This window comes from Trichomycterus rosablanca, chromosome 7, assembly GCF_030014385.1.
Source record: "Trichomycterus rosablanca isolate fTriRos1 chromosome 7, fTriRos1.hap1, whole genome shotgun sequence".
Taxonomy (NCBI): Eukaryota; Metazoa; Chordata; class Actinopteri; order Siluriformes; family Trichomycteridae; genus Trichomycterus; species Trichomycterus rosablanca.
Genome location: NC_085994.1, coordinates 15,078,031 through 15,104,505, shown reverse-complemented (window position 1 = coordinate 15,104,505; position 26,475 = coordinate 15,078,031). Strand labels below are relative to the sequence as shown.

Here is a 26,475-nt window from a genome sequence, read left to right as displayed (position 1 = left end):
CACTGCTTCATCCTGGCTGGTCTCCTTAGAATCACTAGATGCAATGCAGCAACACACCCCAGACAGGACGCCAATCCTATTGTGCACCCAACTCCCCCCAGTCCCCCCATTAAACCTGGTTCCCTGTGGTGGTGTGTTTGTGTAATTTACTGCTGTGCCACCCGAGCACCACCCACTATTACTGTGATATTAAATTACATATAATTACATATAATCGGATAGAGGACTGAGGCTGTATCACCCACTATTATTGAAAATGATGGAGTATGATTGAAATGAAAGCTTTTGTATTATTTGACCACAATTTAAAGGCTCTTAATTGTGATGCTGTATATGTTCAGGAAATCAAAAACAAGACTTGATAAGGTATTTACTGTGCATTTGATTTTCTTTTATTGCAGGCAAGCAGGATGAATGTTGATTCTCTAAGTAAGGAGGACCTTTTAATGTTCCTCAGCATACTAGAGGCAGAGCTGGAAGCTCAGGACCATGTCATACACACATTCAGGGTAAGGATGCCAACACACACATTTACAAAGAAACACACCCAAGTAATGCTTTCGAATCTTTTACCAAAGTGCTTGCACCCACAGTCAGTATTAAACTCATATCAATTGCAAAGTGATATGAATTTATCATTCCTGTCCCTGTATAATTTATTGGGTTACACCCAGTTGCATGTTTGTCTTTAAAGTGACAGTGTGACATATATTAGTGCACGACTGATTCTATTTTCGTAACATTAAACTTAAACAAGAAGAAGCAGAGTGTCACTGTTTTGTGGTAAAATGTTGTGGCTTCCTGTGGCACACAAGCACCTGTAAAAACAGAGGCAAGATGATAAAATGCTTAGGATCAAACACACTACAGTGGCTAATGCAAACAAAGGTGTAGGTGTCAACCATGTCTGTTGCACATTGGCACCGCCTGACCGGGTGCACTACTGAGCACCAACATTTATTTTATTTTTAAATATCCTTTTAGTAGTCCTTAAGCTACTCATATTGTTGTGCCACTTTGCCAGTATTTTAAATTGGCTGCCCTAGTGTCCGTCAGCACACCTTATCAGCTTCTATAACATTAGTTCAATACAAACATCTGCCATCCTGATATTTACATGGTAATTTGCCAGGATTTTTGGACTGGTGTGGTGTGCATTTTTATTTTGTTGCTACCTGGGTCCTCACTGGTTAATTAGCAGGCTAAATTGCATGTGTGACTAGGGTATGGGTATATACATATACAAACAATACCAGGTACAAACAGGAGAAATGTGTGTAATTGTGTAATGCAGGAATTTATCAGAGCCAGGAACAATAGCAGGCAGTGCTTTTCCTGTACGGAAATTAACATCAACACTGCTTTTTTATCAGGGTGTGTGAGAGCACTGAGACAGCTGGGTGACCGGTGTTGTTATTGTCCTCTGGAGTTGCTTTATTACCTCAGTTTGGGTAGTCAGTTTCAATATTAGTACAGTGGTACATTGTAACTCAACATCCCCTAAACTCAGAATCTTTGAATTAAAAAAAAAAAGTATTTATTTAATATTAAATTAACAATGAACAGTTGCTTTGTTCAGTGCTCGGCTTGACCATGGGGTAATACGTCATCAAAGTGTGCATATAAAACGAAACTGCATTTATGTGACAGTAAATTCACTCTGAAAGCATCCACATGTATCTGTGTTTAGCTGGATTTTCCTCACTGTTTCACTTTTAAACTTGTGTTACAGCTCGGGGTTCTAAGAAATTGTAAGAATCTGCTTTTTATTTCAGTGTTTTTATATTATATTTGTGTTATTGTCAGTGTATAAGTGTCAATCAACCCTGTTATTTAAATTAGTCTAAAATATACGGGACCATGGAACACATTAACAGGTTTTCCATACATCCTTATGGGACAAAATACCTTGAAACTCAATGCCTTTTAAACTCCGCGCCTGTCCCAGAACCAATTGACGTTGAGTTTCAAGGTACCACTGTACTTTATTTGGGGGAAAAAAAAGAGAAAATAATGAATATTTGGGTAAAGAGTCTAGGTCAGTTTCTTTCATTTGACAGTAGTGCTGGACAATAATTCGATATCGATATATATCGCGATAGAAAATGTTTCAATAACGGTGATATGATTTTTAAACAAATTCGATCGATATGCATACATCAGTGCGTGATGACGTTCGCCACAGGTACGAAGCCAGTGCTCAGCGTTACCGCTCTGATTACACTCCGCTACAACACGGTGGATATTAGCGGCTAAATAAGTTCAACAGCTGTGAGTGAACGAGCATCCACAGTTAAAAAAGAAGCAGTAGAAATAGTTGATAAGAGAGGAAAAACTAGACTCTTTTTTTCTATAGTCTTCAAGCACAACACCTGATATAGCAAATTCTGCAGCAACTACGTATAAGCACTTTTGTTCGAAAATGTTTACATACAAATAATAATCAGTCCATGTTGTGGATTAAAGTTAGTTAAGACCAGAGGTGGAAAGTAACATTTACAGAGGTGGAATTACATTTACCCGCGTTACTGTAATTGAGTAGTTTTTTTTGTGTCCTTGTACTTTTTAAAGTAGATTTTACAGCCTGTAATTTTACTTTTACTTAGGTATGTTTTGTATTAGGAATTGTAATTCGCTACATTTTAAATAACATCCGTTATTGAGTAAAATAAACGCAAAATAAATCGCGTCTGGGAAACTACTGCAGTGAATTCTGCGACGGGGAGTCGAATCTTTTGTCTCGGTTCCTTTTAAAGAGCCGTATACTGTATACTGTATACATAACGACTCCCAGAAGAGTCGGTTCCTTTATTTCAGTTTAAAGAGTCATTCTACGACACATCACTAGTGGTTATACAGTTTGAAAAAGTTTTATGGCATTTGAAATGACACATTACACATCCCTAAATGTTTTAAATGTTGTATCAACATGTTTCTTCTATTATATTTGAATTAAAAACAACTATTGTGAGATTTATATCCACTCGTCCTGTTTGCATTACACAGAAGAGACCCCTCCTCTCCTGTTAATAAAGTAACGAAGTGAAGTTTACTCTGAGTACATTTTAAATGAGTTACCTTTTACTTTTTACTTGAGTAGATTTTTAGACTAGTAACTTTACTCGTACTTAAGTAAAAATACATTAAAGTAATAGTACTTTTACTTGAGTACAATATTTGTACTCTTTCCACCTCTGGTTAAGACATATGTTAATATATTATATTATATAATGTCAAAGCTTATGTTTATTTGAGAATGATGTCGTGTTTTTCTCTGTATACAAATGCTGAATACAAGTAAAAGGTAAAAGCTAATTTATTATTATTATTTCTAAAATATTATGTAGTTGTAAAGGGTGAGATTTCATAGACTTTTGCAGGGTTCAGAGGTTTGCAGGTACAGCCTTTCAATGTTGGTGTTCTTGGCAGTTTTTCTGACATTTGTATTATTCATATCGATATCGGAATTATATCGTGTCGACCGAAATTAGGAGTTATATCGTGATATAAATTTTTGCCATATCGTCCAGCCCTATTTGACAGCATACAAGGGGGTGGAATGGCTACTCTCATTTGCCCCTATGCATAAATGTAAATAAGTAGACTTATTTTAGTGGTTTTAACTCACTGGAGCTGTAGAGCCTTAAAAGTATGTTTAACGGATTGCGACTTTTCTTGTTCAGAGACATTAAAAAAAAAGAATAATAATAATACAATGTGAACGATTAAGAGACATGCACTGGCTGGTGGACAATTACTGAACTACTGGTCTTGGTTTGCTTCTTGCAGGAATTTTAAACAATTGGGCCAGACATTTGGTTTTCCAGATTTTGTCCATTAAATCCGAAATCCATTAAATGGAGGTCCAGGTTTTTTGCCAGGTTTGTGGCAAGGTTGCAAAAACCTAACCCTGTCATGCTTTACCTGTGTGGCCAAAGCCTGCTCCACCCTTTTTATCTGGCATACCCGTCCACATTACCTTGCCTATCAAAGCTTTTCTTCTTCCTTCTTTACCAGACCTACCAAAGCCTACACTTTACCGGTCTTGTTAAAGCTTCCTGTCTCACCTTACCTGTCATGCAGAAGCCTGCCCCCTTCCCCCCCAAACCTGACCAGTCTTTCCTATTTTGCCTGTCCTGCCAAAGTCAAGTCAAATATTTATAATTACGCAAAATACCTCTGTAATTATTATTTAATCATTACCACACCCCTCTGTATAATGAAGTGAGATCAGAGTCTTTCGATGGTGCTTTGAATTTTAATTACACAGAGTTCCCTTGGGACGTTGTAAGGGGTGCAGTGGGAGGGTGAAGGCGGGTTGAGGCAGTAATAATGACAGAGAAGGAGACTCAAAAATCAAAGCTGGCCTCATCAGGGGTTTAACCCTAAGGCACACCCCCTCCTGTGTTACAGCTGCCAGCTTATCAGAAAGAATGGCATGCTGGGATGCCAACAACCCTCATGAGCGCAGTTTAGTTGTTCTGAATGATGCATTTAAGGCTAAACAAAAATATGTATGGTAGAGCTCTGTATTATTGAGGGTTCATATACATAATGGTTGGTAAGTGCAGTGCTATTGTCACACACAGCGCTGTTTGTATGCGTGAAACTAGAAGGTTGCATATTTAAATAATAATAATAATAATAATAATTTGAACCTATAAATAATTTAATATATGTTCATTCATTGTATTATTTAACATATAAATCATGTCCAGTTAAGCATTTTACTAGATTTTTAGTGCATCTGATTTTTAGGAATGTGTATCCATTTGTGAGATCAGGCAGTTCAGTTCTTCTCAAAAGGTGAGGTCAAGGCTTACAGGCCTCTAGGCTCTACAGGCCTCTGGAGTTCCTCCAAACTAAACGTGTCACACCATTTCTGGACCTCACCTACTATAGTGGCACACTTATGCTAAAACAAGAATGGACCTTTCCCCAAACTGTTCCCTAAACACAAAGTTAAAAGCATATCATTGACTATTTGTAGTGTTAGTTGTTAGGAACATAGTCAGCAGTGTACTACCTTTTATATTGAGGCCAAAATATACGTCATATATGCAAAATACTAGCCAGGCTTGGATGTTTTTCTTGCCACCCTACCTCATAGCCTCAGACCTATGAAGAATATTGAAGATTGTGTACATTGTGTCACATGTAGTACACAATCAATACATGGCAGAAATTCCTGCAGCTCCTTTAGTGTTGCGGTAGGCCTCTTGGCAGCCTCTCTGACCAGTTTTTTCTGGTCTTTTCAAAGGGGCGTCCAATCCTTGGTAATGTCACTGTTGTGCCATATTTCAACCACTTGTTGAGGACCGTCTTCACTGTGCTCCATGGTATATGTAATGCCATGGACATTTTTGGTACTCTTCTCCTGACTGATACCTTTCAGTAATGCTTTGTAAGCTTTTTGTAAACCAGGGCTTTTGCTGTAAAATGCAACTAAGTAAATTCTACTAGATGAGCTGTACGTTATATGAGGTTAATCAGAGTCACTTTAATTGACGGCGTACTTTAACAGGTGTCACTGTCTGCTATTTATCAAGAGTTTTAATGTGATTGGTTCATTCTGACTTTTTAAACACTTATGCAACCACATTATTATTATTTTTTTTTTTTATTCTTTTCCACAGAACTAAAAAAATTGATAGAATTTAATTGAATTGCACAGATTTTAGGTCACATTGGAGGTGAAAATAATTATAAAATTATTTATTTTGGTCTGATTTTTTAAGTCATAAGTTATGCTTATTGTTGCTTAAGACATTTCTAAACATGCCATAAAGTTGGACAAATACATAAATATACAATACATTACACAATTACTTCATTTAATTTCACTTTTATGTTTTACCTTTGCGTTATCCTGGTAAGGGCTGTGGTGGGTCCAGTTCCCCAGTATCACTGGGCTAGAGCAGTAACACCCTTGATATAGGAATCAAATCCATTGCAAAACACTTTTACAGATTTCCACAAATTTATTGCTATGACAAAAATGCGTGCTGCAGATAAGACAAATCCACTAAAATATCATGTTTCTTTAATCTTTAATGAGAGCTATTATTAATTATGTCTTTTTAAATGGTTTAGTTAATCTATATTGTCTTTATAGCAGTACAGCTATGGAATGCTTTAATTGGTTGCCTCATATAGTGATACTGTAAAAGCATAATATAAATGTTAATCCTCCAGGCCTCCCAAGGAGGATGAAGGTCCCTGCTGAGTCTGGTTCCTCTCAAGGTTTCTTCTTATAAGTTTTTCCCTTGCCACTGTCGTGCTTGGCTTGCTCATCAGGGGTTTTTGGTCTGTTGGTCCTGGATTCTGTAAAGTTGCTTTGAGACAATGTCCATTGTAAAAAGTGCTATACAATAAATCTGACTTGACCTAAAAATAAAAAGTGTAATTACGTTTTTATGCGAGAAACTTTATACTGTAACCACTTTTCTTTACCAAAATACCACTACTACTATTAATACTACTAATAATAATTATAGTAATAATAATTATAATGTATTAGGCCAATAGATCCAAACCTATTCCAATTCTTGGAAACCTATGTGAAGTTGCCTGTTATGTAAATGTGTGCCCAGATGGTTTTTGCTAGACTATATAAAGTTTGAGACAGGTAAATCAAATGTACGTGATATTAAAACTTCTTGCCGTCACTGCTGTCAGTCCGTGTTCTGTGGAATTTTACAATATTTACATATTTACAGTACCACATTGGGTAAATAGCCCACGGGTAAGTGGAGTTGTGGAAATAATGTGCTGCTAAAATTAGTTAATTGACCAAAAAAAAGGTTGAGAACTCCTGTCCTTGGAAATTAAGATCTTAATGTGTTTGAAAACATGCGTGTAACTGCACCCAGGCTGGAAATATGGCTAGCTTTATGACTGTTTTAATGATTTATTCAGTGCTTGGTAGTAACACTGCAGAAACACTGCCCTTGTGTGTTGGGTTTATGTTCTATTGGAGCTGACGGAGTTGCCTTTAGGCCTCTAGTCACAATGTACTGCTACTGTTTCCCCTTCATGCACACAAAAAGCTTTATTAGTGCAGGCTGGCCGTGAGGGAATGAAGCTCTACCATTACTATTATTCACTGGGCTTTTCTCTGCCCTGAGGCTGCACTTCACCTTCTCTTGGTCCTATTGCCACCCAGCTTCAAGACTTTGTATGTGTGTGGGAGGGAGACAGAAAGAGAGATTGCTGCTCTTTATACTGATTTAGCACTGGTCTAGACCTTAAAGGGCATCTTTCACAGTAGACACATTCAAAAACACAAAGGCTCATGGGACATTCGGTCACTGGCGGAGCACCGCATGAGAGAGTGTTTTAGTGTGCATGTTCACTACTCTCCTGTTTCCTGTTAGGCATGGTTTCCTGCCTCCCTATGTGGCATTCTGGGAATTGTTTTGCCTTTTTTCAAGTGAGCGGAAGGGGCCAGTGTGTGTGACTTGACCTCAGTGCTACAAAGTCCCCAACTAGACCTCGTCTTTCCACCCCACACAGGCAGATTAAGGCCTGGTTTATGCTTGCTTAAAACAGGCTTTCAAAGATGGCTGGTCAGCTACACAATGCTAATCATGACCCCAACCCTAATAGTAGATCCTAGGGGCGAACCTACCTCTGCAGTGATTGGTCAGTAGCGATATGTGAACGAGTGTCTTCGACTTTTCTAACCCACTGAGACGAAATGTTTCAGACATAATGCCCTCCAACATAAAATACTATGTTAAATACAAGGGATCTTCAAAAAGATTCTGCACTTTTATATTTTATTTGGAAACGGTGAGGATGGGAGTAGTAGTAATTGGTCATGTCTGAGACCATGACAGTGTCACTGCTGTGCTGAGAATGATCCACCACCCAAATAATACCTGCTCTGTAGTGGTCCTGTGAGAGCCCTGACCATTGAAGAACAGCATGAAAGGGGGCTAACAAAGCATGCAGAGAAACAGATGGACTACAGTCAGTAACTGTAGAACTACAAAGTACTTCTATATGGTAAGTGGAGCTGATAAAATGGACAATGTGTGTAGAAACAAGGAGGTGGTTTTAATGGTTATGGCTGATCATTGTATATTACATTTCAAATAAAAAAGTACTTGATTTCCTCCACTGTGTCAGATATGAGTAGAACAATTTGATCTGAGCCACTGTTAGCAGCAGTGTGAACATAGCCTTAGAGAATGTATGGCTTTATTGATCCATTATGTCCTATAAACTCAACATCACAACTGACATCACTAGATGCTGGGCAACAAATAAAATGAGCTATTGATATCTGTATATGTGCATCAGTTGTTTGTGTGAAGCATTTGGAACAGAAAAAATGAACATTTATGTAACTTCTTATTATGATTTTGTGACAGTGACATAATGGATGGAATCATGAAGGTCAACCACAATAATCTGAGAATAAAGTGCTTTCACTTCTGCCATTAGAAACCTGAACTGGCACTAGCAATGCCCAAACAAAAGCCTGAGTATTTCCACTGTGACTCATTCATCATTTCTTTATTTATGATCATTAAGTCAGACCTGTCGCAGAATGTGGAATATTATGAGAGATTCATTATTGAAAAGATGCATGTAGGATTGAATCAAAAGGTTAGAAACTGGTTTTGGGTTCTGGTCAGACTCCTAATTGCTGGTATGCTTCCGTTCTATATTTGTAGCAGGAGAAAAGAGAAGAGAATGTAAGCCGGAGAAAAACAGAGAATGATAGCTCAGATAACGACAGGAAGACGGAAACGTTTACTGAACTCCCATGTTTGGTCACGGTTACACTGTATCATTCTTTGTGGCTCTTGGCATTGCATACCTAGAGGGCAAATGGAGCATTTTTTTTTAGCTCTAAAAGGACAGAAATGTATGAGTGTGTTGTGTGTTTGTGAGTTGTGACTGCTTAGTTTTGACTTGGTTCCAGAAACTTGCTGGAAGCCAGTCCGTCTCCTACAGCAACTGAACATCCAGTAATTGCTTGTCCACCAAGAAAACATGTACTGGCAAAAGACTGCACATATTTGTGTGTCTGGCAGAATAAATCGCACTGGAGAAGCTATATATGGACAACTTCAGAATTATTGCCACCCTTGGCAAAGATGGGTAAAAAAGGTCATGACAAAATGATGAAATCAATGTCAATTAGCTTAATCATATCACTATCAAGACAGAAATTTTAATTTAATTAAACTAGATTCATTAATTATTTATCCTTTTAATTTAGAATAGAGCAGAATGCCTTTATTTGTCATATATACACCGATCAGCCATAATATTAAAACCACCTCCTTGTTTTTACACTCACTGTTCATTTTATCAGCTCCACTTACCATATAGAATCACTTTGTAGTTCTACAATTACTGACTGTAGTCCATCTGTTTCTCTACATGCTTTGTTAGCCCCCTTTCATGCTGTTCTTCAATGGTCAGGACTCTCCCAGGACCACTACAGAGCAGGTATTATTTAGATGGTGGATCATTCTCAGCACAGCAGTGACACTGACATGGTGGTGGTGTGTTAGTGTGTGTTGTGCTAATATAAGTGGATAAGACACAGCAGTGCTGCTGGAGTTTTTAAACACCTCACTGTCGCTGCTGGACTGAGAATAGTCCCCCAACCAAAAAATATGTGCATGGGTGGAATAGGGCTTTGTTAAGGACTGCACGTGAGTCGGAGGATGCGTGAGCAGCAAAATACCCTCCTCAACTGCAAGAAATCGGGGATCCCCAGCAGCAGAAGACAAATTGACTACGCTAAATTGGGGGAAAATGGGAGAAGCGCATAATATATATATAAGTTTTTCCATGAATTTCTATAAAGAAACATATCAACCCACACTTGGACTTTTTAAAGATGGAACCTTATATTCAGCCATGATAACAGCCATAGCAGCTGACATGGCGTTAAGAAGCAAACAAACAAACTATTCACTTTGTGGAACACAGTCAAGTTCTGAGGGATGCATTTCTAGCTGACATCATTGTGAAACTAGTCGAGACTTTATTTAGCAGAATTACGAGGTCTCCTGCTGGACCTTTTCCTCCTGACCTCATTTCCCTACTGTAACACTCACACATACACAACACACTCTAGTTTATTCTAGTGATTCACTCAGGAAATTGCACAGCTAAGTTAAGCAAACATCGATGTTTAGCTCTTTAAAAATATAATAAAAAAATAAAACACAGACATTTATGACTGCTGTTTTTTCAGGATTAGTAGCCTGGCTGTAGAACTTGCTGTAAATTCCTTCCATAGTCTGAAAACCTGATAGGGTTGATGGAGTTCCCCAAGGATTACACACATGCATGCCGGATGGGTACCGGTTACAGACAGCTTATTATGATCTTTGTGTGTTTAAATCTGTGGGAAACTATTTTACTCCTTGGTTTAGTGGACGTGTCTGTACTGGCCTCTTCTTCTACCAGTTCACTCATTAGGGCATTCCACCATCACTGTTTGTTTTCTCTTTACTCCTTCTAACTGACTTTTGTAAAGCCAGGTGCAATTTACAATGGGATTTGAAGTGTGGGGAAAGTTATTAATAAACTTGACTATCAACTGTGCCAAGATTGTGAGGGCACACCTACAGCTTTTCTAAAACCAACCCTAATGTTGGAAGTGAATGCTATAGAAATAGGATTAATTTATCTTGAGGAGTTTAGATTCACTGTTGTATACTGTTGTACAATGGATATTTATTTCTAAAGTTTTTACTTATTTTTTTTTTATTATTATTATTATTTTTTTTAATTTGCAAGACTTGACTTTACACTTAACTGACATGATGTATGGTGATTTGAGCTCTAAGGTTGTGTATACATGAGGGTTCTTCAAAAAGTTTCCACCCTTTAGTTTTACTTTATTTATTAAGAATTTTGTAACCAGTGTCAGCAAAAAATGTTTTTGATTGATCGCGTAGCCACTGATGCACCGCTGCTTCCACATCATCATCACATGAAAATCTTCTTCCCCTTAAAGCTTCCTTGAGTGTCCAAAAAGGTGGAAATCAGTTGGGGCTGAATACGGACTAGAAGCTCTCTCTCAGTCTCTCAGACACGACCAATTACGACTCCTCCCACCCTCACTCTTACCAGTGAAAATATAAAAGTGCGGGAATGTTTTGAAGATCCCTCGTATATTATACCAACCAAGAAAGTAATACATTGTTACATTTTAGTCCTTTTTTGCATAGTGTTCACACTGACTAATGTAAAATTCAACCAAAATGAGTAAAAAAAAGTATTATATGATGCATGTATTACTAATTTGCAAGCCATTGGTCAGAACAATGCACCACACTGGGTTTAATGCAGTTATAAGGGTTGTGTATACCTGGTGGTTTTTTCACCAACTGGAAATACAGCAAAAGGTGGCAAAATGGAGAAAGGTGTCAAAACAGCACCAGAAATTCCTCCGCCGCACATTTACCTTAATAATAATGATAATATTAATCATAGTTTTTAATGTACTCTGTTCTCTAATGGCGTGTTTAGTGTTGCCTCTTGCAACATTATTTTACATTATTGGTTTAATTAGATGCCTTTGATTTGTTTTTACGCTCACACCTGAAATAACTCGCACCTGGTAGGTTATCTTCTTGACGTGTTTCATAGATGTAGTAATAGTTGCAGCCAAACTAGTCCTATTTATATGGGCACAGAGAAGTCACCAGCTGAGGTGTTGATTTATTTATTAATCCATAATTTAAATATTTGAATAAACTGATGACATAAACTGATCAACTCTGATTGTCAAGTAAAACTGAGTGACGAATAAAAACAATATCAGGGCTAATATCTGGCAACCCAAACTATTACATAGGTTGCAAGAAGGGCCATTTATAAGCTACTTTTTATTTAACAGCTTACCTACAGGGGTTGGACAAAATAACTGAAACACCTGGTTTTAGACCACAATAATTTATTAGTATGGTGTAGGGCCTCCTTTTGCGGCCAATACAGCGTCAATTCGTCTTGGAAATGACATATACAAGTCCTGCACAGTGGTCAGAGGGATTTTAAGCCATTCTTCTTGCAGGATAGTGGCCAGGTCACTACGTGATGCTGGTGGAGGAAAACGTTTCCTGACTCGCTTCTCCAAAACACCCCAAAGTGGCTCAATAATATTTAGATCTGGTGACTGTGCAGGCCATGGGAGATGTTCAACTTCACTTTCATGTTCATCAAACCAATCTTTCACCAGTCTTGCTGTGTGTATTGGTGCATTGTCATCCTGATACACGGCACCGCCATTGGATGCACATGGTCCTCCAGAATGGTTCGGTAGTCCTTGGCAGTGACGCGCCCATCTAGCACAAGTATTGGGCCAAGGGAATGCCATGATATGGCAGCCCAAACCATCACTGATCCACCCCCATGCTTCACTCTGGGCATGCAACAGTCTGGGTGGTACGCTTCTTTGGGGCTTCTCCACACCGTAACTCTCCCGGATGTGGGGAAAACAGTAAAGGTGGACTCATCAGAGAACAATACATGTTTCACATTGTCCACAGCCCAAGATTTGCGCTCCTTGCACCATTGAAACCGACGTTTGGCATTGGCACGAGTGACCAAAGGTTTGGCTATAGCAGCCCGGCCGTGTATATTGAACCTGTGGAGCTCCCGACGGACAGTTCTGGTGGAAACAGGAGAGTTGAGGTGCACATTTAATTCTGCCGTGATTTGGGCAGCCGTGGTTTGATGTTTTTTGGATACAATCCGGGTTAGCACCCGAACATCCCTTTCAGACAGCTTCCTCTTGCGTCCACAGTTAATCCTGTTGGATGTGGTTTGTCCTTCTTGGTGGTATGCTGACATTACCCTGGATACCGTGGCTCTTGATACATCACAAAGACTTGCTGTCTTGGTCACAGATGCGCCAGCAAGACGTGCACCAACAATTTGTCCTCTTTTGAACTCTGGTATGTCACCCATAATGTTGTGTGCATTGCAATATTTTGAGCAAAACTGTGCTCTTACCCTGCTAATTGAACCTTCACACTCTGCTCTTACTGGTGCAATGTGCAATTAATGAAGATTGGCCACCAGACTGGTCCAATTTAGCCATGAAACCTCCCACACTAAAATGACAGGTGTTTCAGTTATTTTGTCCAACCCCTGTATATTATACTTGTGGGGCTTTTATTTAATGGCTTACCTATATTATAAAACCGGCGCCCCTCGAGTGGCAGCCAGTTACAGCATCTCGTTTTCTATGTGTACTTTTTTTTTTTTTTTACTGTTTTTACTTGATTCATTATTTTTTCAACGTTTAACTAAAAGCCTATCTTATCTTAAGTTACAGAAGCAATACCTCACTCTTACTCTGGAAAAATATGTATGTGTAATATTCTGTTCTGTCAATCGCTGATATTTTTTTTTCATATGGTTTGCGCCATTTCAATTAATATACAGTGATCCACTGAGTGTTCGAGTGGAGGATGAAAATGAGTGCTTTTTAGACACGTCTACTTGCTTTTGGTCATGTATCTGAACCTGGGCTCTATAATAGCATTTTATATATTAAATAACAAAATAAATGACCCTCCCCCGTTTATGGTCCAGGAGTCTCTCTGCTTTTGGTCATGTATCTGAACCTGGGTTCTATAATAGCATTTTATATATTAAATAACAAAATAAATGACCCTCCCCCGTTTATGGTCCAGGAGTCTCTCTGTCTGCAAGCTTATCTGCACTCGCTAAAAATGTAAGGCGTCAGAAGTGGGTCAGACAGAGAAATTTTAAGCATAATTGCTTCATTCTCTGGGGTAAGGGTTTGATCATAACTTGCAGCAGTAATGTGGATTAATGTGGCTTTAGGCTCAGCGAAAGAAAATAAACAATGATCTTCAAGTGGTCAGACTGTAAATCACCACCATCTAGACAGTGACACACCCTGTAAATTCACCCTCCATCATCCACCTGAATCAACATTCTGTAAACTAATGACGTTCTATATGATAAAAATATCATGTTACAAAAGTCTGGGCAACATAATAGACAATATAATGATAATGGTCAAAACTATGTGGACACCTAACCATAAGCTTGGGACAGTAAAAGGGAGTTAGCCACTCACTTTGCATCTGTAACAGTCTTCACTCCTGTGAAAAGGTCTTGTCTTGTGTCTAGGTAATTAGAATCTGAGTACTCTGGTTTCCTTGCATTTCCCCAAAACAACACAGTAGGTGGACTTTAAAGTGAGTGAGTGAGTAAATGTGTGAGTGAATGATGCTTTGGATTGGCACCCTGTACAGGTTGTATTTATGCCTTGCACCCAGCTGTCTTTAATATAAACCTTTAATAAATATAATTAAAAAAGCAGCAGGAGGAGACCTTGTTTCTCTCTCAAACACGGCCAACTGTGTTTGGACTCCTGGCCAGGACAATGGCTTTGCTGTGATTCGAACTCGTGAATTTTGAACACTCCACAGAGGTGTGCTAGCGTGTTGAACATTTATTGTTGAGGGTGAAACATCATTATCCATCTTGTGTAGTACTTGTTACGTTACACTTATTTCTGTACGACTGCAATTTGAGCCTATTTAGTTTAGTAGAAAATTCCTGAAAGCAGGGCCATCCACTTATCCCCATTTGAACCCTGTTTGATTACCTTGGTCCACTGTCTACAAATCAAATTCAGAGATTGAAACTAGTCTTGTATTTAAAAGTAGTATTAATACAGTGGTACCTTGAAACTTGACGAAACTCGAAATCTTCAAAACTCGATGGCCTTTTTTGTACCCTTAAACCCAACGTTTACCACAAACTTGATGTGTGTTTGGTTTTACCACACTGCTCAAGCCAAGAGCTGAACAAAATGGAAGTCAAAGTGCGAATATGAGACAAATCTGCATTTGAGTGCAATAATCGTCAAAACCGTCATTTTACATTAGACTACAATATATGCAGTTTCACGGGACCATGAAACACACTAACAGGTTTCCCATACATCCTTATTAGGGATGTAACGATATACCCTAGCCACGATGCGATTGAAGATACTGGGTTCCTGATACGATTGAAGACAAATTATGACAAAGTTTCCTTTTATTATTTCTCTTTTTAAAAAATTTAATAAAATACTGTATTTGTGCACATCTTTTATTTATCTAAATAATGAATGTCCTTTTATTTCTGAGGTAGGTACAAACTATGCAATGAAATTTTTAAACAAATCCCACACTAAATAAATAAATGAATAATACAAATAAAGAATGTATCCTCACATTAATACATTTTAATGGAAAATTCAGAACCTGGCAACCCTGTAGTGACGTCAACCAGGCAAGGTGAATAGCGCCAGTGCCCTCTGCTGTTTAAAGTGAATATCGATTCATTATACATGTAAACCAATTTGAATCATTACACATGTGAATTGATTTTTAACTGTCTTGTGGTGCATTGTTACATCTTTAATCCTTATAGAAAAAGAATATCTTGAACCTCAACGCCTTTTAAACTCTTTTTACTAAATTTGAGCACATTGTTGAAAGGCTTTGATGCTTTTTTACTGGACATAATACCCACTTATGAGTAGCCTCTCCCATATCCCCTTTACTTCCATATGGGAGCCCACTCATATTATTTCCTTCCTCTGTTCAGTTTCTACTAATCGTCCTCTGTTTATTCCAGTTTAGCTTATGTAACTTCCCCCAGTGTCCAACAATACGATTGTTTCTTCAAGTTCATAGCCATAAAGGTTCAGGTCATTGGTACAGGGTACTCCACCCATACAGTACACACAGTCCAGAGATAGAGATACAGATAATGACAGAAAGGGTAAAGTTTTAACTCTCCTGCTTGCCTGTTGACATCAATCTGTGTAGAGTAAGTTGACAGCAATCTGTGTATACTGTATAAAATATAATACCAGATTACTACTACAAGTGTGACTACAATACAATACTAATTAGTACAGAAGTATGTGATCCATCATGTGTTTATCTGGTCAGAAGCATATTTTTCTTTCAACTCAAGCTTTAAGAAACACTTTTTAGTCACCCCACATTATGTCCATGATTTTTACCATGCCCCAGGCAACACACAATAAAAACAATGCATCTAAACAAAACTACTATGGCTGACTCTGCGCTCTGACCCCAGCTTCCAATTCCATTGTATTGTACAGTGTACACTATACACCTATCAGCCATAACATTAAAACCACCTCCTTGTTTCTACATGCATGTTATCAGCTCCACTTACCATATAGAAGCACTTTGTAGTTTTACAATTACTGACTGTAGTCCATCTATTTCTCTACATACTTTTTTTAACCTCCTTTTACTCTGTTCTTCAATGGTCAGGACCCCCACAGGACCACTACAGAGTAGGTATTATTTGGGTGGTGGATCATTCTGAGCACTGCAGTGACACTGACATGGTGGTGGTGTGTTAGTGTGTGTTGTGCTGGTATGAGTGTCTCAGACACAGCAGCGCTGCTGGAGTTTTTAAACATCTCACTGTCACTGCTGGACTGAGAATAGTCCACCAACCAAAAATATCCAGCCAACAACGCCCCGTGGGCAGCGTCCTGTGACCACTGATGAAGGTCTAGAAGATGACCAACTCAAACAGCAGCAATATATGAAAGATTGTCTCTGACTTTACATCTACAAGGTGGACCAACTAGGTATGAGTGTCTAATAGAGTGGACAGTGAGTCGACACGGTATTTAAAATGTTAGCAGCGCTGCTGTGTCTGATCCACTCATACCAGCACAACACACACTAACACACCACCACCATGTCAGTGTCACTGCAGTGCTAAGAATGACCCACCACCCAAATAATACCTACTCTGTAGTGGTCCTGTGGGGGTCCTGACCATTATAGAACAGAGTAAAAGGAAGTTAAAAAGCATGCAGAGAAACAGATGGACTACAGTCAGTAGTTGTAGAACTACAAAGTGCTTCTATATGATAAGTTGAGCTGATAAAATGGACAGTGAGTGTAAAAACGAGGAGGTGGTTTTAATGTTATGGCTGATCAGTGTATGTGTATATATGACAAATAAAGGCATTATATTCTATCTGTCTGATTGTGAGGGTTAAAGCTGCCTGACTTTGGCTCTTTGCAGATTTAGGACAAATTCGGGTGAATTTGAACCTCATTTGCAAGCCATACCTCGTCCAATATAATTGCCTAACCTCAAATATGCTACGTTATTTAAATGGGCGCATTCACAGAAGATTAAAGGCTGTAATAGCTAACTTTATATTAATACTCATGTTTTTCTAAATTGGATTCCTGGAAGGTTATAGTTAGGTTGTCATATGTTCAGCCAAATAGATTAGATCTGTGTATGTAACAGTGAAATGCTACCTGGTTTCTGGTTTATTCCACAACTATGGGTATGAATGTGAAAGTTTGTTATCAAACATCATGTTGACATCTTTGCTGCATGCCTTCCATGCCTTTTGTGTCATGAGCTGGTGATTTTGATCTGCCAGGTTTACTGATTATACTTCTCTGAATGACTCATCATTCCAGTTAGGTAGGTGATTTAGCTGGAGTAGGACCAGTAAAATAACAAACTATCTATAAAAACTTAAACGCCCACTGTTGTGAGGGTTGGTTATTTTTGTGTATGTGTGTGTGTGTGTGATATTTATAAGGATGATGTTGGTAAGCCTGGCATGATTAGTCAAATAAGGACAAAAGCCCGGCCTTGTAAAGCTAGTTTAAATATCACTCACACACCCTTTTTGAGTATGTTTTGTTATCTTATCACTAAAGACTATGTTCTACAAAAAAATGAAAAAAGTTTCATTTACCTTATCAAACAGACACTTTCAAACTGTCTCAAACACTGAAGACAGAAAATCTAATTCAACAGTTTATACAGCTGTGGATTTGTTTAAGAAATGTGTGTATTCACCAAGATCTAAACAACATCTAATGCTGATTGTACCTCCTTACTCTTTTGTTTACTCTTTCTAGTCTAGACTAAGCACATCTACAACAAACTCAGTGTTGCATATAGGTTTACATTTTCAGCATTAGCAGACGCTCTTATCCAGAGTAACTTACAGAAGTGCTTCCATAGTAAACATTACCTTACTCTAGTTTAAGTAGACACAGTGGTCTAGTTGAAGTAGGTCGCAGTGGTTGACAGGACCAGCTCTTAAAACAAGATTTTAGATTCTTTTTCTGTCTGTTTAGCTGAAACCGGTTGGTCCAACAGCAAGTGGATTGTTGCAATCAATTTAAAAGTCCATTAAACCTAGGGTTAAGATTAGGGTTATGATTGGACAGCATCTAGACATAACCAGAAGTATTTATTACAAACAAGAGGACAGAAATGTGTTTTTAGGCAATTTAGGGTGTATTTGCATAAAAGATGATTTGTTATCATTGGCATTAGTTATGCGACTCAAGTGTAATTCATGCCAGTTGCCAGTTTGAGTTTAAATAATTTTTTATTCCTATCATAAAAAGTTGGTAAAATGAAGTTGTCATGACAACTTTTGTAGCCCCTAAAATTATTAATGTTTTAAGACCTTGGAGTTCAATTCATAACACAAAATAGACAGTGTCTACACTTTAGTATGTGGCCTAGCACTAGCGCAAATCCTAGTGTTCATATTTTCATTATAGTGAATGCCAATTGCTTTAGCGTAGATTGTACTACATACAGTGCCTTGCAAAAGTATTCAGCCCCCTTGAACTTTTCAACCTTTTGCCACATTTCAGGCTTCAAACATAACGATATGAAATTGTAATTTTTTGTGAAGAATCAACAACAAGTGGGACACAATCGTGAAGTGGAACGAAATTTATTGGATATTTTAAACTTTTTTTAGAAATAAAAAACTGAAAAGTGGGGCGTGCAATATTATTCAGCCCCCTTGCGTTAATACTTTGTAGCGCCACCTTTTGCTGCGATTACAGCTGCAAGTCGCTTGGGGTATGTCTCTATCAGTTTTGCACATCGAGAGACAGAAATTTTTGCCCATTCTTCCTTGCAAAACAGCTCGAGCTCAGTGAGGTTGGATGGAGAGCGTTTGTGAACAGCAGTTTTCAGCTCTTTCCACAGATTCTCGATGGGATTCAGGTCTGGACTTTGACTTGGCCATTCTAACACCTGGATACGTTTATTTGTGAACCATTCCATTGTAGATTTTGCTTTATGTTTTGGATCATTGTCTTGTTGGAAGATAAATCTCCGTCCCAGTCTCAGGTCTTTTGCAGACTGCAACAGGTTTTCTTCCAGAATGGTCCTGTATTTGGCTCCATCCATCTTCCCATCAATTTTAACCATCTTCCCTGTCTCTGCTGAAGAAAAGCAGGCCCAAACCATGATGCTGCCACCACCATGTTTGACAGTGGGGATGGTGTGTTCAGGGTGATGAGCTGTGTTGCTTTTACGCCAAACATAACGTTTTGCATTGTGGCCAAAAAGTTCGATTTTGGTTTCATCTGACCAGATCACCTTCTTCCACATGTTTGGTGTGTCTCCCAGGTGACTTTTTATAGATATCTTTGAGAAATGGCTTTCTTCTTGCCACTCTTCCATAAAGGCCAGATTTGTGCAGTGTACGACTGATTGTGTCCTATGGACAGAGTCTCCCACCTCAGCTGTAGATCTCTGCAGTTCATTCAGAGTGATCATGGGCCTCTTGGCTGCATCTCTGATCAGTCTTCTCCTTGTTTGAGCTGAAAGTTTAGAGGGACGGCCGGGTCTTGGTAGATTTGCAGTGGTCTGATACTCCTTCCATTTCAATATGATCGCTTGCACAGTGCTCCTTGAGATGTTTAAAGCTTGGGAAATCTTTTTGTATCCAAATCCGGCTTTAAACTTCTCCACAACAGTATCTCGGACCTGCCTGGTGTGTTCCTTGGTCTTCATGATGCTCTCTGCGCTTTAAACAGAACTCTGAGACTGTCACAGAGCAGGTGCATTTATACGGAGACTTGATTACACACAGGTGGATTCTATTTATCACCATCAGTCATTTAGGTCAACATTGGATCATTCAGAGATCCTCACTGAACTTCTGGAGTGAGTTTGCTGCACTGAAAGTAAAGGGGCTGAATAATATTGCACGCCCCACTTTTTAGTTTTTTATTTCTAAAAAAAAGTTTATAATATCCAATAAATTTCGTTCTACTTCACGATTGTGTCCCACTTGTTGTTGATTCTTCACAAAAAATTACAATTTCATATCGTTATGTTTGAAGCCTGAAATGTGGCAAAAGGTTGAAAAGTTCAAGGGGGCTGAATACTTTTGCAAGGCACTGTACTACTACATACTCTTATGCACATAATCTCATTTGCACACTTATACATATGCCTGTTTATATGTCAAATGTAGCATTGCACCTTGCATACTTCCCCACTGGACTGATCGTATATAGCATTGCACCTTGCACACTTCCCCACTGGACTGATTGTATGTACTGTATTGTATTCAGTGTGCTCTACTTAGGAAATGATACATAATAATATAAAAAATATAATTATTTTTTATATTATTATGTATCATTTCCTAAGTAGAGCACACTGAATCTCGTTGTACTCGTATTAGTATTCATATTCATATGGTTTCAGTTGTGAGAAGTCAGCAGAAACACATCACTGTTATTGTTTTAATATTACAGCAACTAAAGAGTTAATTCTTTGTAAAATTAAGGTTACTTTACTACTGTTAATGTGATCTTGACTTTACACTTACCAACATGTTATCTAGTAAGTACATTTACATTTGCGGCGTTCAGCTGACGCCCTTTTTACAATACGAGTTTTGACTGAATACAATTTCTTAAAGGCCTTGCTTAAGGGCCCAACAGGGCCCAGTCCAATTCATTTAAATTATTCTCCAGGCCACCCAAGGAGGATGGGTCCCTGATGAGTCTGGTTCCTCTAAAGAGTTCATCCTGTAATTTTAAGGGAGTTTTTCCTTGCCACTGTTGCCCCTTGGCTTCTTCAACAGGGGTTTTTTGGTCTGTCAGTCATGGATGCTGTAACGTTGCTTTGAGACGATGTGTATTGTAAAAAGCACTGTACAAATAATTCTGACTTGACAGCAGTGGCAATTTGGCAATAGCAGGGCTTGAACTGGCAAACTTCTGATTAACCTTTGAGCTACCACTGCCATAAGTATACAGCAGTGGCGATTTCTCTAAGACTGCAAGGGAAGCTGAGCTTCCCCTAAAATGTCAAAAATTAAATGGTCAAATATGTACAGTTGTGTTAACATTTCATTGACGTTTCATTTCAATGCGTTAGAACACGTTCATCTCGAAGACAAGTTCGTTCAGAATCAGCTACTTATCACAAATCGACTGACTTGAACTTCTCATACATTCCCGTAGCTCAATGCATTTGCCCGCAGAAGCCGAGCGTCTCTTCACTTCTATGGGGCTGCATTGGAGTTTTTTTTTTTCATTGCTTCGAAACTCGTCGGTCATTGGATAAATGCCACGATTTTGTCCCGCCCCCGGACGCTGAGCGTCTCTGGGGGTGAATGGAGCTGTGGGCGGGTCTGGACGCTGAGCTTCTGCAAGATGATTGGAGGATCAGTCGAAAGGCTGAATCCCGTTTTGATTGACAGCTATCACTTAAAGCTTCAGTCCCATCGCGGATTTTGCGAGTGAAGTCTAAAGACAAACTGCATCCCATTTCAGGCCATTTTCTTTAAAAGGAACAGAGGGCAGAATTTATATATAAATAAATTGACAAATTTTATGATGTAAGCCGACAATGAGCTTCCCCTGTTTGAAAGACCAGCAGCCGCCACTGGTATACAGCACATACTAATGTTTTTGGCTGCATCTCAAACTGCATCATATGTTCTACAAATATAATTATATAAACATTGGTGTGATATTTAGAAATACTATCTGTTATGGTAGGATGCTTTTTACATCATTTCTGTGTCCTCAAGTTCTGGTTCCCAGTGAAACAGGATCTTGCACGACCCTGACCAGAATAAAATAGTTTATGAAAGTAAAAGAAACATTAATCTGAGACTACAACAAATGTTATTTATTGATTAAAAAAACATAAAGTAAACAGGAAAAGCGTCTTTGGCTGTGTCCCAATCCACACCGTTCTGTACCAAATACATAACTGTACTAAACACTGTTAGTGTTGGTAATATTTAAACTGTGTGGTTTGAATTTCAGGCTTTTCAGTGATGTAAGAAAATAAACCCTCATACACACCAGCCCACACAATAATGCGCTTACTAACGTATGCCAAATCTGTGTGTGTGTGGTGGGTGTTTTTATCCTCTTTATCTCATCTTTATGTTTCCATCTGCTGATTTATTCAGTAAAAACAGCCCATTTGACCGTCCCAAATGAGTCCAAATGCGCCCATTTGCAATGCACACACATACACACACATACACCCCAGCCCTCTCCAGCTGCTCCTTTTGTACTCCCTTCTGTGTCTGTGACCCTCGCTCCCCTTGGGAAGGTTTAACACCTGCCTGTCGAGGCCTCCAGGGAGGAACTGTGTTTGGGGGCAGGGTGGTGTGGCGTGTCTGATCGGGGTGTTTTTAGCAGGACCTAATGATGCTACGCTGCACCTGCTGATCTCACTGTGTGTCTGTTGGGCTGGGCAGGGTCTGCGTCACCAACTGGCTCGGGTTAAGCAAGTGCAGAGATCGCATGGCGGAAAGACGCTCTCGCCACACGACTTGCTCTGTCAGACTGTTGCTCCATCCTTAAAAGTCTCACTGTTGCTACTCTGGCTGTACCATTTAGCAGACGCTTTTATCCAAATGACTTTCAGTACTGTGGCAGTATATTGTCTAAGCAGTTGAGGGTTAAGGGCCTTGCTCAAGGGCCCAACAGTTTGCAACCTGGCAGTGGTGGGGCTTAAACCAGCGACAATTTGATTACTAGTCCAGTACCTTAACCGCTAGGCTACAACTGCCCACTGTACCACACTTATCAAGCTGGTGAAAGCAGAACTATATTTAGAAACCGGTTGGCAGCTTGGTTCTTATTTTTAAAACATTCACCCTCTTTTTTCTCGCCTGCTGAGTTCCTGTCTGAGGAGGTTTAGCTGCTTCATATCACAGTGGGTCTGTAAATCCAGACAGATGGTTTGTGGTCTCAGAGCACAGTGATGAGAAGCTAATAGGGATGAGACTTTAAAGGTGGTGCAGGATCCAACCGAAATCCTACTTCCAAATTAGGGCTGGGCGATATATCGAGATTTTATAAAATATCAATATATTTTCATACGCAATATAAGATAAGACAATATCGTCTATATCGATATAGATGTTGCGTTCCAATTAGATCCGACAGTTCGTCTTTCTCTTCTCCCAGTTTGTCTCTGCACATGTTCACCTGCCCTGCCTCTCTCCCTCACGGAACACAACTCGCCCCTCCCCACCGCCAATTCTTTCTGCCCTCAGAACACATTTCTGTAAGTAAAACTCCCATGATAGCATGGAGACGGTGAAGGAGCTGCTTAGTAAAAAGAATAATAATGGCTCAATTATTTGGAGATGGTTCGGATTCAAAGTGTCAGATGAGCAGCAGAATAATGTATTCTGTAGAGAATGCCGAAAACAAGTCCAGACAAAAGGTTCCAGCTTCGTGTACCTTTGGTCATTCGTTTTTCACTTCAAATCCCAAAGTTGAAAAACAAAAAAACGTCGTTATTCGTTTCAAAAACCAACATTGGAAAACGGAAATACATACAAGCGCATGCACGCGCTGACATGCACGTATTTACTTCATATATAAACAGTGTAAATCAAGCACAAGTGTTATAAACAGTAATAATAACGTAACGGTGCATCTCCTGTTGTTCTGACTCTTGTGTTTGTATATGTGATGTGCATGTATAGATATTTGCTATATCTGTAAAAAACATTATGGGGAGTGATTTCTGTACTGGATGTTGTACGTGGTCGTGTTAGTTTATACTGGATGATCGCCCGACGTCCGAGACTCATTTATTTATTCATCTTTTATTATAGTATTTCTTGTTCTTGGCCAATAAACAAACAAAAATTAATAAAATTGCATGAACTAACTCTGCAGTAAACAAGGAGCAAACAGCAATTAAACAACAAACAAAGCTGTTAAATAATAATAAAGTGCATGAAGCAGAACACTGATTAAAATGCATGAAATGTTGTAATAGTTACACAGTAACATGAACGATTAGTTCTGCCTGTATTACAGAACTGAGTTCTATACGGTAAAAAAATATTAATGTAAATGTTGTGGCGACATATACAGGGTTGGACAATGAAACTGAAACACCTGGTTTTAGACCACAATAATTTATTAGTATGGTGTAGGGCCTCCTTTTGCGGCCAATACAGCGTCAATTCGTCTTGGAAATGACATATACAAGTCCTGCACAGTGGTCAGAGGGATTTTAAGCCATTCTTCTTGCAGGATAGTGGCCAGGTCACTACGTGATGCTGGTGGAGGAAAACGTTTCCTGACTCGCTCCTCCAAAACACCCCAAAGTGGCTCAATAATATTTAGATCTGGTGACTGTGCAGGCCATGGGAGATGTTCAACTTCACTTTCATGTTCATCAAACCAATCTTTCACCAGTCTTGCTGTGTGTATTGGTGCATTGTCATCCTGATACACGGCACCGCCTTCAGGATACAATGTTTGAACCATTGGATGCACATGGTCCTCCAGAATGGTTCGGTAGTCCTTGGCAGTGACGCACCCATCTAGCACAAGTATTGGGCCAAGGGAATGCCATGATATGGCAGCCCAAACCATCACTGATCCACCCCCATGCTTCACTCTGGGCATGCAACAGTCTGGGTGGTACGCTACTTTGGGGCTTCTCCACACCGTAACTCTCCCGGATGTGGGGAAAACAGTAAAGGTGGACTCATCAGAGAACAATACATGTTTCACATTGTCCACAGCCCAAGATTTGCGCTCCTTGCACCATTGAAACCGACGTTTGGCATTGGCACGAGTGACCAAAGGTTTGGCTATAGCAGCCCGGCCGTGTATATCGACCCTGTGGAGCTCCCGACGGACAGTTCTGGTGGAAACAGGAGAGTTGAGGTGCACATTTAATTCTGCCGTGATTTGGGCAGCCGTGGTTTTATGTTTTTTGGATACAATCCGGGTTAGCACCCGAACATCCCTTTCAGACAGCTTCCTCTTGCGTCCACAGTTAATCCTGTTGGATGTGGTTTGTCCTTCTTGGTGGTATGCTGACATTACCCTGGATACCGTGGCTCTTGATACATCACAAAGACTTGCTGTCTTGGTCACAGATGCGCCAGCAAGACGTGCACCAACAATTTGTCCTCTTTTGAACTCTGGTATGTCACCCATAATGTTGTGTGCATTGCAATATTTTGAGCAAAACTGTGCTCTTACCCTGCTAATTGAACCTTCACACTCTGCTCTTACTGGTGCAATGTGCAATTAATGAAGATTGGCCACCAGACTGGTCCAATTTAGCCATGAAACCTCCCACACTAAAATGACAGGTGTTTCAGTTTCATTGTCCAACCCCTGTACATAATAATGTATAAAGTCATTTATATAGGAACGTTCGTGGGGGAACGTTGAGGGAACATTCGGGGGGGAACATTGAGGGAACGTTTGTGTGGAAATGTTTGTGAAGGAACATTGAGGGAACGTTTGTGGGGGAACGTTCGTGAAGGAACGTTGAGGAAACGTTCGGGGTGGAAAGTTGAGGGAACGTTCGTGAAGGAACGTTGAGGGAACGTTCGGGGGGGAACGTTGGGGGAACATTCGTGAATGAACGTTGAGGAAACATTGAGGGGGAACGTTGAGGGAACATTTGTGTGGAAACATTGGGGGAACGTTCGTGAAGGAACGTTGAGGAAACGTTTGTGGGGAAACATTGGGGGAACGTTCGTGGGGGAACGTTGAGGGAACGTTCGTGAAGGAACGTTGAGGGGAACGTTTGGGGGGAACATTCGTGGGCGGAACGTTGGTGGAACGTTCGTGAAGGAACGTTGTGGGAACGTTGGGGGAACATTCGTGAATGAACGTTGAGGAAACGTTGAGGGGGAACGTTGAGGGAACGTTTGTGTGGAAACGTTGGGGGAACGTTTGTGAAGGAACGTTGGGGGAACGTTCGTGAAGGAACGTTGAGGGAATGTTCGGGGGGGACGTTGGGGGAACATTCGTGAATGAACGTTGAGGAAACGTTGAGGGGGAACGTTGAGGGAACGTTCGTGTGGAAACTTTGGGGGAAACGTTCGTGAAGGAACTTTGAGGGAACGTTTGTGGGGAAACATTATGGGAACGTTCGTGAAGGAACGTTGAGGGAACGTTCGTGAAGGAACGTTGAGGGAACGTTCGGGGGGAACATTCGTGGGCGGAACATTGGTGGAACGTTCGTGAAGGAACGTTGGGCAAACGTTCGGGGAACATTCGTGAATGAACGTTGAGGAAACGTTGAGGGGGAACGTTGAGGGAACGTTCGTGTGGAAATGTTGGGGGAACGTTCGTGGGGGAACGTTCGTGG

General features: G+C 39.8%; 1 protein-coding gene across 1 annotated transcript in view; it reads left to right on the top strand.

The window, feature by feature from the left end:
* The window catches only part of cttnbp2nlb (CTTNBP2 N-terminal like b), a 57,092-nt gene that overhangs the window by 13,604 nt on the left and 17,013 nt on the right, over positions 1-26,475 (top strand). The window contains exon 2 of the mRNA XM_062998430.1: positions 402-509. Coding sequence (XP_062854500.1) covers positions 402-509 — 108 coding nt within the window. The remainder of the gene's footprint in view (positions 1-401; positions 510-26,475) is intronic.